Raw genomic sequence first — 13958 nt, 5'->3', positions numbered from 1 at the left:
CAGATAGCTGATAATATATTTTCACCTAAAATTACTATATGTAAAAATATAGTATCATTAATTAAACTGAAGATATGCATTTCTACTATCTCTGATTCTAAATAAACAGCTGTCTTGTATGTATAAAAATAATTTATTATTGTTTTATATAAATCCTATATCTCAAATGCAAGTCTCAGTACATCAATTCAATTTAAAATTCAGCAGACTTTTAAAATAGAAATTAGGGCCTGTGATCTCATTGACCTTTAAAAGAATTACAAATCAGCATCAACAGATAATATATATGTATGTATGTATAAAAAGCCTATACAATTAAATAAAATCAAATTAACCAGAAAAAATATTATAATGACAATAAATATATACAATATTAAATATCTATTTAAAGGATTTTTTCGCTCTCCAGTCCAGGAATTCATCAAAATCAGCTTCGGTATCATCGTCGTTTTCATTTTCGTTTGCAGTCTCACTTTTGACATCATTCAATACTGTAACAATTTCCTCTTTTTTCTTCTCCAAATCTAATACCCTAAAAGATAAGTGTTTGAAGATATACATGAATAAGAATTGCTTAATTTTATACCTGTTTAATTTTTTTATTTGTTCGTCAATTTCGTCAATTTGGCGTTCATTTGTTGCTTCTTCCTGATCCTCTGCTATAATGGCTGCACTTTTATTATCAGCCTCTTTGATTTCTTTCATGAACTTTTCCCATTCTTCTTCTGCCGGGTCCTTATACTCAATATTTCTGGCCTGTAACATATTATTATATTTAAAAATACAACAAAAACAAAACACTAGGTTCATCAATAAGTTTTATAAATTTATCCTTGATATTTTAATATTTTATTACAACACAATATCTTTCCAAAGTTCAATAAATTAGTTTTAATAATATAGTTTTAATAATATTGTTATTTAGTTTGGTATTAAAAATTAAATGATACAGTTTTTATTATTTTACTCTTTTCAGTGAAAATAATTTTCAACACTTTTTTTTTAGAGGAATAATGTTGATGTAAACCAGGTTCCTTCTTACTAATTTTTACAAGCAATCAATCAGGTTACAATAATAATTTTCACATTACACAAGACTATTAATATTGAATATTGAAACACTAGATAAACATTGATACATACTTTGGCATCTAATTTGGGGTCATCAAAAAATCCCTCTGGTAATTCATCCTGATTCTCCTCCTCAATATTTAAAGGTTGGTCCCCAATTTCAGTTTTAGGATGCACTGATTTTGTTAAATCTTGTGATACCACTGTTAAAGATTCTTTGTTTCCATTATCAAAAAAATCTTGAGGTAGAGGATCCCCATTTTTCTTATCAACTTCATTTACAACTGGCTTTGGAATCGCATTCTTTAAAATACCTTAAAACATGTAAAATTCAATTTACATAATCCATAGTTTTATATTCTAACATCTAATCTAAATCTAATTAACATCCAATAAATCTAACATCTAAATAACATCTAATATAAAATTACCTTTTAGTTTCTTTTCTGGTACTTCAGGAAGGGGTGGTGTTAATGGCCTTTTTAATGGCGTGGTGAAATTGTTCGTTTTTTCTTTCAGTTTCTTTGCTAGTTCTACATTTTGTTTATGTTGTTTTGCATTGATATGTATAGTCCACACTGCTTCCGATCGTACTATTGATTTGCATAATATGCATGTAAGTTGACCCTGTTCATTATATGTATATAAAATTTAAGGAAATAATAATATAAGTGTGACTTGTTAGTTATATTTAGTATAAAAAGGATATTTTGCAAGTGGCGAATCAACTTTCTTTACATCCTTCAGTCCTTTTTGATGTTCTTTCATCATCTTTCGAAGTTGCTCTTGGGAAGCCTTCTTCTTGGCATTTTTAAAAGTGGCCGACATTGCTAACAATTAATACAATATTGTTTTAATTTAGTTCAAACACACATTTACTGATAAAATATAAATAGTTTTGTAAATATAACCTCAATCTACAATTTTACTCGTTTTCTTCCTTAGCAAAAGTTATTAGTGTTGCCTAGCTTTGGCATATTTGATGGAAAGATATCTGTTAGTAGAGCAATTATAATATGCAGTTGTTGCGTGAGATGGCGCACAGTAACGAAAATTCCGTGTCATAAAAAATTCGGCATTTTTTAAAGTTTAGAGTGCCTTTTTTGTTTTGTTTATTAATAAACAATAGCACTTTTGTAATAGTTTTTAAAATCAATTTCGCCAATATTGGTATAAGCTGCATCAGTTGAATAAGAGTCTAATTAGCGCAAGAGCTTGTACGTTTAAATAATTTATCACTAATCGTTAAATGTCATCGGTATAATTGTCAATTTGCGGTGTGGTTTCAGTTATTATATGGTAAGTAATTTTTTTTAATTTAATTGAATTAACTGTGGTTATGGAAAGATAAACAGTTGAGAGGAGTGATCTATTTTGTGAATAATGTATGCTGTTCCGCTAGTATTGGTATTAAGATATAAAGTATTTTAGAGCATATCTTTGTTGTTTCGTGACAATGCCTATTATACCACCCTTAGTCTTACTCGGTTTGAAAACTTGATAAAAATAAAAATGGCTGTGGTTTGAGCAAACTTAATAAGCTAAGCAAACGTACCGAAGCAATAAACCGTATTCATAGCTTCAGTAATCTCATAAGGTTATCTAGGCACATTATTTATTAATTTTCATTATCTCTTTGTTGGCTTATTATAAGCTCTCAGCCCAGAGCCAGTTAACTTTTTGTCAAAGACCCTCAAAGTCGGTAAATTGGAAGGAGCTTAGGTAAGGATAGGCCACATTTACTATCCTTGTTTGTGTGTATAATTTATATTCCCATTCTACTTCGGACTTATGTCCGCCTTGACAGTAGAAATATTTGGTTAAGGCTTTTGTTGAAATAAGATAAGAATAACGGCAAATTTATTTCCAGGCCTATTTGGAGATTTTAGGTTATGAGTAGACGCTTTGTCGTGTTTTTTGTTGCCTACTCATTTGCATATTCAGATATTGATTAAAATCATTGTTAAATTTGTATCATTACAGAACGTATTTTGTGGCATGCGATATAAGTACAAATTGTTTAGGTTTTTATCGTCTTATAACTATGCATTACAACACACTTTAATGTTCTTAAGGTAACGTATAATTAATATGCTGTGCTATACATTTATTTATTAGTGTATAATTGCATTCAGAATTATGAAATTATGTTGTACTCACAACATAATTTAACTTAATTAGTAATTATTAGTATTTCTTATAATTTTTATATATATGACATACCCATGATATAATTGATTTCACAAATACATGTGATATTAAGCTACACATTAAAATACCCTAAGATATTAATTACCATGAGGTAGAGTTCTAGGCACGTTTTTATGTAGTGATAGATGTTTATGTGCCCTGGAGGCCTAATCTCCCTAATTAACAATTGTATATCCAAGTAATGTATCATTTCTTTCATTAGAGATCATAATTATCTTTTTACATTTAGTTCTTGTTTCCTTCGAAGTGTATTTCCTTGTCAATTCATTCTGATATAACTGTATTTTTTATTTCTTCTGCTACTACCTGTGTACACTATTCTTACACCTTCACCAGGTTAAAATAAAAATGATATTCCTGTGCGTTTGCGCACTTGTTTCCGCATGAATGTGTTTTCAATGTAGCTGAACATATAGATAGGTAATATAGATGGTAGTAGCGACGCGAGCAGCTTGATGAAGACTTGAGTATCTGGCACGGAAACGGAATTATTCGTTAGGAATTATGTGACTTGTGCCAGTGAAACTAGTGAGAACGTGTAATACCGTCAGTTCTACAAGTTTGGGGAGAGACCTCTTGAACGTGAATGTTTTACAGAGTTCGGATATATTAGTCAATTAGTAGATACCTTTAGATATTCAAGTAGGAAATAAAGGTCGCAAAACTGTTAAAAGTACCAAACACAATGCATGTAATCTACGTTATTTTTTATATTTGTCGAATTTCTAAGGTTTCATTATTTGGGCATATAATAGCAATTTTAAAACATCAGAAAGCTCGATTAGATAGCTTTTTAGTAAACATACAAACTATCATCTTTGGTGGAATAAGATACAAAGAAAGGAAAACAAACTAAATTCCAAGATGAAACGATGGGAAAAAGGCGAAATATACCGGTAACAGAAATAAGATTCTATGTGTTTAAAGTGTACTGTGCAGCCATACATGACCGTTAAAATAAAAATGATATTCCTGTGGGTTTGCGCACTTGTTTCCGCATGAATGTATTTTCAAAGTAGCTGAACGTATAGATAGCGTTCTCCTGTCGTGTGTTTCGCTATTCGGGGCCGTTTTATTTTCCCGAGGAACCGGGAAAAACTAAACTTGCCATTAAAATAGCAGGTTCAAAATTATTGGTTCGGCATTCTTTAGAAATAGGCCAAAAGGGGATATAGCAAAAATCCTTTTATCTACGCTGGGAGCTGGGGTAATGGTACATAACCAAATGAAATATTTGTTCTGTTTTTTTTTTCTCTCGAATAATATTTTAGGATGAATTTACCTTTTTGAGCGACCTAAAATACATAAGTCAGTACATTTTCAATCTAATTAAGGGAAATATTTTTTAAAACTATCTACATTTCTACTTTAACTACTGCTACTATTATATCCCTTCAAAACTGATACATTCTAATGCTTCTTGAACCTTTCGATGTTTGTTTGGTAGATCTATTTTGGTCGTGCTGGACCGCATTCACTAATTGCTGATGATCTCCATTCAAATCGATAGAGAGGAATCTATGTTTCTCTGGTGAAGATTCTATAACGCTTATCAAGTCATTGTTTGGCATATACAGTATTTTCCTATAAAAAGATAATGTTGTTTAATGACAATTCTATGTTTTTACTTTACTCGGCCTAAAAATTAATTCTTCAAAAAATGTATTTGGAAGAAAAATTGACGTTTGAATTAATGAAATTATAAATGCGCGCTAAAACGCTCCAAATCTGCGGGTGACGTAGTTGTTTTGGTAACACTGGACGATTCGTGTGGGTGCAGGTCTTATTTATATATTATATTAATAAATTTGTGTTATAGTGAGACATTGTGTCGTGCATCGACAATGTCAGGGCCCCTAAACTAGCTATACTACTCTAAAACCACAAACATGCTGTGTATTTTCTTATTAAGGCATATATGTGCCTTAAATCTTGTGAAAGTTAAATTTTGCAAGGCATATATGTGTGAACAAGATTCGAATGCCAATAGGAGAACATGATATGTCAAAGTATGTCTAAACACATATTTTATGAAGTACTTAATGAAGTATTGTACTTGTTACTAAGTTTGTAAGGCTATTATTAAAATAATAAGTCTTTATCTTCTATCCGTATTTCTCACCTAAAATATATAATTCAAGAACAATAAATACATCAGGCTGAATACTACTAAAAACATATCATCTCCAAAATCATATCAATTACTATCAGTTCTTAAGCAAGAACATTTTTTCTTAGCTGTTCGCTAGATATCAACTTAAATCAAAAGCTGAATGCGAATCTAAATATTTTGTAAACAAAGAGGGCAGACAGAGGAATTTTATAAATGTTTTGTTAAGATGACTTTTTCGCATATGTTCTTCATTCACAGTTTCATTCACCTTCCTATAAGGCGGATACATTAATTTATTCTCTCTACAAAAAATGGAAAATGTAACTTTAAGGATTATATTATTATCATACTAAACAAGAGACTAAAATATTTGTTTAAATATTTTGTGTCACTCATCTGACGGCTATTCCTGGTTGCTTGATATGGACATACTACAAAAACATTTTAAGCATAAAAATTCTTCCTGCATGTGAGTTTTAACCTTGCCAAATTTTACGCTATCAAAATTTTCGCTAAGCCGATTGATATATAGACGTCTGATGCTGCTAGTCCTTGTATTGTTTGAGTTTTCATTCAGCACATGTTTTGCAATTTTGCATCTCCAAATATTGTCTGGGTAATCGCTAAGATCGATATTACAATTACAACCTTGAAAACATTTGCATAAAATGTTATAAAATTCACAATGTTCGTACTAAGAAATTAATATTATTTTTAAATATAATATTTAGTGATTTATCTGCATTAAAAGTATTTTTGTTCGTATTTTTAGAAATTACTGAGCTCAATATATTATTTATCAGTTGTCATCATTTCATTTTCTGCTTTTATGAGACGTTACGTATCTTCACTAGACTTCATATATGCGTTTGGTGTTTAGAAAACCTAAATATAGTTTTAATCTAAAAATTAAACCGGCTAAAAATTATAAGATATTCGATATAAACATTAAAGTATACTTGCTAATACCGAAATCAATACAGTAACAGCCGGCTTGGTGGCGCAGTGGTAAAGGCGATGGGACTGTCCTCCTACTGTTGCGATAGCTGCGGGTTCGAATCCTGCTGGGGCATGGTCGTAAATTTATATTTGTGATTGGGAAAATGATGCCAGTCATGCCAGTAACCAGGCTGAGTAAGACCGGATGTCTTCTGGGATGTTTTCTAAAGTTCGTCACTCGCCAGTCGGCAGGCTTAATGCTGAGGACCGTGGTTCGGAGCCCACGTTAAATTTTAGGCCCAGTCCAGATAAACCCATAGTTGGTAAAAGGAGACTTTAAAATATATTTTAAAAAGATACACTAACAATATCTAATATTCTAAATTTATACCCAAAAAGTTTATCATACACGATTTTCCAATAAAGAGCAAAATAATTAATCCCTTACCTGTCCTTTTTCCTAAATAAAATTCAACTTGATGGAGTTTTAATTAGACCCTCGTGCTTAAAAGGGTGTTCGCGTTCATAAAAACATAAAACTGTGTACCAATTTTAGATTTTAATCTCTATGGTAAATCAGGAAGGGTTGACAAATTGATCTCAGAATAAGGAAGACTCTACGTTAAGCTAAATGCACTAAAGTGATTTAAGAGAGCTCAGTACTGGCAAAGTTATTCGAGAATACTATTTGGTAATTTTCATTCCAAATTTATGGGAGTTGTTTATTATAACTCGGTATCGGCTTAAAGATAGTTATTTATAAATATAAGAAATCATTAAAGTTGCTTAATTGGTTTTAACACACATACACATCCTGAGAATAAAAGACGCAAAAACTCACAAACGCATAACATATGGACAAACATTTGGAAGCACTGTTTGGTTACTTCGATTGGGGATCTCATTTATTGGAGGAGATATTGTTAGGAGATGGTCCTTCATTGCCGTTCAATGTTAAGGTCAAGAATGCGTCAACCTCCTTATTGCTGTAGCTTGTCCATAAATTACATTTTTTGATAGTATTATTAGTAATGTTATTAATAGTTAATTTATTCTTGAGAGATTATAAAAAGTTTGTTGAAAAATGTTATTCATGCTTTGTCACTATTAGATTCATCGATTTGTTTTTTTTTTTGGCTAATATTACTACTCATATCAATACGTTTTCATTTTTAATTTATAATTTTTAATTCATGCATTTATGGGTTTTGTTTGTTACATACTTCCACTCATACTTACTAAACTGAGAAAATCAGGTCGAAATATCAAATATGTTAGGTGAATCTAGTCCTTCAAGAACAATGTTGTTTAAAGGGACTGATTTGATTAAAAGTTGTTGTACAAGGCTCGAAATTGATTCGCATTAAATATGTTTCAAAAGTGCCATATATTAGAAAAATACAAGACGGTTTTTGATAATGGCTTATCAACCAAGAGAAAATTGATGTAATAAAACAGATTTAAATGCAAGTTTCTCGGTAACATTTGGATATATTGATGAGTCGATTAACATTTTGTAGTAAAAGTCTATGTAAAAGTCTGTGAAGTGACAGGTTCGACTTATTTTAGTAACGTTAAATCAAAGTTATGACAGATATATGGTTTTACATGGTTAGATCTATACAAGTTTTTACTTTTCATAGCGAATGTAATGGTATTAGCTAATATAGGCTCTATACAATGTTGGTATTGGGTTTTGTTGGCATTTGAATATTTTGATACTATTCATTGAGTAAAGTGAGAAATATAGTCAATATTTTATCAAATATCTTTTCATCAGCTATTGCTTTATTGGTGAAAATGTGAACTATAAATGTAACCAACTGACAACTTAAAATAAATGTTAAATTTAATGGTTTTGACTGTTTTTTAAATAAAATAACAGATTTACACTTAATAATATCGAGTTATTCAGTGTATACAAACGCTAATAACGGAATTCCTAAAATTCTATTTTTGGCATTCATTATTCCAGCTGTTGTAGTTTGCTGCCGAAGTTCAGTAAACTTATGGTGATGCTGATCCTTATAACCCAATTGTCAGCTTTGGTTCCCATAAAGTCTTACTGTACATATAGTAGATTGAGCAAGATGTTGTGTTATTAGTAGGAGTTGCTAAAACAAAATGAAACTGTAGATATTTACCGATGCCAGTTGAACAAATGCAATCACGTATTGTTGCGAACAAAACTGCAATGCCAGAGAGTAACAGTCGCAAAGGTTTCTTTTTGAATTATAGCGCTTGACCACACATTCAAAGAATTGTTAGGTATACACCGTTGCAGTTCAAATGGGAAGTTCTGATGTACCCAATGTACTTCTAGTTACCAGATGTTTAGATCGTTGAAATATACCTTGCCTGGCATATTTCTAGCTGATTTCGAGATGTTGCAGATGTGCAAAAAGGAGATGATTGGATTGCCATCAAGCCAGCATCTTTCTTTCGTCATGGTTTCGCCATATTATCCGAGAGTTGTAGAAAATGATAAATAAATTAAATAAAAATATTTTGCTAATATATACATATTTAACAGTTCTTTTGGATACATTCATTGGTTAGCGTACAGCTGTGGTTTGACGTTGTTGGATTATATTTCTAGGGGCCTTTTAAGAACCAGCGATTCACAAGCGATTGATACAGTTAATGAAAATATTTGTGAGCCTCAATCATCAGGCATTTAACTAAAATTGCTTTTCAGAAATAACCTTCTTATAGATCTTTATAATATTTATATAGTTTATTCAAAACAGTAGTGATGCACGTGATCAATATGTGCCTGTCCACAATATGTTTCTCCTCATTTTATTCTATTTAAAAAAAGATAGAATGCTGTTTGAGAAGTTTGAACATGTAACTGAATGAGTCTGCAAAAATTGTCTCTTTGTCAAACGTCTGCAAAATTCACCAAAAAGAAACCGTTGTTATGTGAAATAAGTGACAAAATAAGATCAGATTGATGTTACCTGTATAAAAGATGAAATATACGAAACGTATAAAATCAGTAAGTAGATTTTTCAATCGAAACATAAGTTGATACAATTATTTTAGAGAAATTTGTTAGTCTGGAAAGTATCCATAAAAAGCCAAAAGATATGCAGCTATTTAAGGGATGTAGAACATCCTTTCATACACTGTTGGGTAATATGAGATTTGAGTGGTGTAAAGATAACCCAAGAAGGGGTTCAACGCAACTTTCAGACATTGCTTTTTAAAAGAATACAATCTTTAAAAACATATAATAAAATCAAGGAAGAATTATTATATAAGTTTGTATATTTAGATGAGACATGGATATTTCAGAATGGTACATTGGGCCACTCATGGCAAGATAATAATAAATATATGCAAGTACTGCAAAGACAACAAAAGTTGATAAAAAAAGGCAAAACATTGAAATCAACTATCTATTAGGTTTTGTTAGTCATAATATTTATTAATAATTTATTGCAGACATATAGTTCTTCATGCTGGGAACAGGAATGGTTTTATTCCTGGCGCATAATTTATGTTTTACTCTAAGTTCAGGGGTGACTACCATGGAGAAATGAACCATAACTTGTTTTTTCAGTGGTTTGAAAATCAGCTTTTAAAAAACTTGGAGGAACCATCAGTTATTGTTATGGACAATGCACCATATTATAAGTACACTGGTGGAAGGATGCCAGCAGAGACTTCAATTAAGGAATGGCTTAAAGTACATAAAATCATTTTTGAAGAAACCATATTCAAGAATGAACTATTTTAAATTGTTACTCGGTGAATATAAATGAAATATCTAAATGCATTTTATATAATTCACTTTTTTAGAAATAAGCTTGAGAAAAGATACATGGTGGATCAGATTGCTGAATGTTGTGGCCATGTTCACAGAATATTACATCTTCCTCCCTATCTGCGCGTATCCTATCACTGCGTATTTATTCCAATTGAGTTGATATGGGGCATAGCAAAGAATTATTACAATAGACGAGGTTGAGAAGGTTGATATTCAAAACAGAACTGTCTGGATTTATGGAAAGAGGCATTGTCGAAAATAACATCTTCGGTTTAGATGAGCTCGATTAGATACATTGAAGAAGAAATTGACTGATGACACTTGATTAATGTTTCTGAAAGTGACAGTGATTGAATAAAACTTTATGAATGTTGGTTTCTAATTCAATGCTGACAATTACCAAGACAGGGTGATGAAAGAGGAAACAACTAAAAGTCAGTATATAATCCATGTACTTTAACTGAAGGAAATTATATCATAGAGTTTGAAAGCTTTATAAAGATGTGTGTTATTGTTCAGAATATACGTGAACATTTAGTCAAAATGTATGAGGAGAGAAATAATACTAACTGTTTTGCAGATATGGCAAATGCATTAAGGAGAATGCTGTGATTAAATGTAGTTTTATCTAGAAGTATGTATACAGGTAGTAGCAGATCAAACTAAGGAGGGAAACATAGTAATATTAAAATTACTTTACAAGGAAACATTGCATCGAAAGAAACATGAATTAAGCGAAAAAGTAAATATGATTTCTAATGAAAGTAAAATTCATTACTCCGATATACAGTTGTTAAATAGGTGGATTAGGCCTTTTGGGGGACACCACTAAATAAAAAATGAGCCTAGAACTGTACCTATACTAGTATGGAAAAAAGTTCAATGTTAATATAATAAAACAACTGTAACCTATAAATTATTGTGGCTGTATAATTAATTATAATTTTAAGTTCTTCGATATATACGCATTAGAAGTACTATAAAGTTAAAGTAAATTATAATACATAACACTTTTGTTTCATTATTTTATCTATAATAGAATTTTGTTATATATAAAAGTCAAAATGTACTAAAACCCGGAGTTACTGCTGCAACACTGCGACGTTTTGACAGATCACGTGGGTAGACTGCGTCTTGAATTGACTATATGTGTAGTTCCTATAGCGCTATATAACAGATTACTCACCCTGTTATCCTCACCCTCAACAGTTACTGGTGTTATTGGTATTTCGGTTTTTATAATTTCTTTATTATAAAATTGTCTTTGTTCTAAACTCACCAAATAAGAGTCCTCTCCGAACTAGGAAATTGAACAAAGGCAGTTCGAGTTTCTGTATTTGCTCATAAAAATAAATTTTAGCTGGGTCCTGTAAAAAAACAACGAGAAATAAGAAAATTGTAATTTTATTTAACCGCGAAAAGCGTCATCTCATCCTGTCGTACGATGCAGGAAACATCCCCTTCTACCGTTACCCATTCCCGAACTACATGACTCCCATTCCGTCGTTTTCTTTTCGTCGTTGTCGTCCTCGTAGCCGAAAAGAAGTTTACGCCAACAGCCAAAGACGTTTTAGTTAAATACGCTGTTCTTTGTACGGGCGATAAAATAGTTTGTCAAAGGGCCAAAAAGCGTTATAACATCAAAGCCCGACCGAAACGCTGGCGCGGCAGTAAATATTCTAATTTTTAGATTACATTTTAGCGGCACTTCCTGCATTCGGGTTTATAGTTTGGCGCCTTGAAGACGCCACGGAAATTTAAGAGGTTCTCGCAGCGCCTTTTTTCCGTCCCTTCTTTGCTTTTTGTCTCGCGATGATTTCTGAGTAGATGGACCGTAAATGATTCAGATTGTCTTCCTGTCCATCGAATAAAGCAAATATGAACTTTATCTCGTTATTATTTCCGTTATTTAGTTATTATCGTTTATGATAACCGGGGATGATTTTAACTCAATGAACAGATTTTGTCTTATTTTTATATACAAGTTTATTAATATTTATAAGCATTATATATTTACTACTGATGTTTAATATTAATTTGTTATAATAAGGATCGCATTAGTAATAGTGTAAGGATTGCCTTTTATATTTTGAAAGTAGAAATAAAATAGAATTAACAGGCCAATTGAAAAGTCCCCGACCTGCCATAGTAAAACACATTATTTTGGCAAAATTAGTTTTTTTTTTATTTAACATAATTCTCTTCAAGGATGATACACTGATTATAGCGACCTTCCAACTTTTCGATGCCATTTTTGTATTACGATTTGTCCTTTGCTTCAAAATAGGCCTCAGTTTCGTCGATCACCTCTTCATTCGACAAAAATTTCGTTCCAGCGAGTATACTTTTGAGATCTGAGAACAGGAAATAGTCGCTGGGGGCCAGGTCTGGAGAATACGATGGGTGAGGAAGCAATTCGGAGCCCAATTCATAGATTATTGCCATCATTTTCACTAACTCGTGACACGGTGCATAGTCTTTGTGAAGCAGCAATTTCTTGTACTTCAAATGCGGCCGTTTTTAGGCGATTTTCTCCTTCAAAGGGTCCAATAATGCTATGTAATAGTCGCTGTTATATCGTGTTATATTCTGATCATTTTTTTATGTCAAAAAGGCATTTATTGGAAAAATATATTAAAACACTATATTAATCAAAATATTTTCAATCAATCACAACTTTTTTCTGTTTTTCTGGTAACTTAATGGCATCGTGTCAAAAGAACGATACTAGTTTAGCAGCGATTCAGTCATCAATCCATTTTCGCACTTCTTTTTTCAGTATTTTAAAACCTTATGCAAGTCTGGATCGATCTGAACAATGGTTATTAGAAGATACTATATTTGGTGAGTAGACTAGATGCGATATAACTTCCTTTCGAACTGAAACAGTGTATACTCCACAATTCTAGAAATGTATGGTCGAACAGTGCCATTCAAGAGGAAAACTTTGAATTTGTTTTATTTTCTATTGCTGTATTTTTGCCATAATATGTCGTTGAATTTGCTCAATTGACGTCGGTAAACATATGCAGTAACAAGTTAATTCGGTTTTAGCAGCTCGTAAGAAACTTGCTGATCCCACCATATACACAGCAATACTTTATGGTCATGAACTTTATGGTTACTTCGATGTCAACATTGTGTAGCCCTTTTGGGGACCGACCGATCATTTTTGAACTTGGGATTGTCATTTTATACGCCGGTCACAACGCGCTATAGAAAACTGTTTTTCTACTTGGCATATAAGTTGAAAACATCGAATGCTTGATTGGTTTTAGTGGGCTTCGGAAGCATATATATTCAAATTAAACAAGAAAAGTATTAAATATCGAAAATTCAGTTTCCTTCCATGACCAACCTATAGACGCTAATTATGCTGAATAACCCAGCAATATTAAATGGAAACCAGATATTGTGTGTAGAGAAATATCAAAACAATTGAATTTAACAGCTAGGTTAGGTTGTTTGGCAGTTGTTAAAGCACTTAACAAAATACATACTATTCTGCAATAATGTTAATAGTTAAGATACTTTAATAGTTAACATTAATTACTTAATGATTAATAGCATATACAATAATAAACTCAACAAACTAATTAACTTTTCTTATTTCTTGTCAACTGTACGGAACGGAAACGTTTTTGCATTTTTAATATAGTTTTTCTAGACTGAGCCTTGGAAACGTGACTAATGATAATGGTATTATGATGAAACAGTTGTAGTGATGTTATAACGTGAATCAACATAAATCAGCGTTTTATTCATTTTTTCGTTCGCTCGGCAACTTTTTGCCCGTCCGGAGCAGCGAGGGCGGTCGGTTCATTTTTCCTCCGGCTTCATTCTCTGACG

At 31.7% G+C, this 13958-nt stretch overlaps 1 protein-coding gene across 1 annotated transcript; it reads right to left on the bottom strand.

The window, feature by feature from the left end:
- Nucleotides 1-330: 330 nt before the first annotated feature.
- On the bottom strand, nucleotides 331-2119 carry LOC143199908 (zinc finger protein 830). The gene is made up of 5 exons (XM_076410047.1): nucleotides 1781-2119; nucleotides 1503-1711; nucleotides 1144-1385; nucleotides 587-756; nucleotides 331-532 (listed from the first exon to the last, which is right to left on the bottom strand). The coding sequence occupies exons 1-5, from the start codon at nucleotides 1897-1899 to the stop codon at nucleotides 382-384; spliced, it is 891 nt and encodes a 296-aa protein (XP_076266162.1). The 5' UTR covers nucleotides 1900-2119; the 3' UTR covers nucleotides 331-381.
- Between the last annotated feature and the right edge of the window lie 11839 nt (nucleotides 2120-13958).

Source organism: Rhynchophorus ferrugineus, unplaced genomic scaffold (assembly GCF_030347505.1).
Source record: "Rhynchophorus ferrugineus isolate W39M unplaced genomic scaffold, kcgeb_rfMv2 rfM1, whole genome shotgun sequence".
NCBI lineage: Eukaryota > Metazoa > Arthropoda > Insecta > Coleoptera > Curculionidae > Rhynchophorus > Rhynchophorus ferrugineus.
Note: the sequence above shows the minus strand (reverse complement) of the source record. Positions and strands in the feature narration are given on the sequence as shown.

Coding starts and splice junctions, on each gene's coding strand:
- LOC143199908 (XM_076410047.1), bottom strand. CDS start 1,899: ATGTCGGCCACTTTTAAAAATGCCAAGAAGAAGGCTTCCCAAGAGCAA. Junction 1,712..1,780: donor GTTGATTCGCCACTTGCAAA/ATATCCTTTTTA, acceptor AATTTTATATAC/ATATAATGAACAGGGTCAAC. Junction 1,386..1,502: donor ACCAGAAAAGAAACTAAAAG/GTAATTTTATAT, acceptor ACATGTTTTAAG/GTATTTTAAAGAATGCGATT.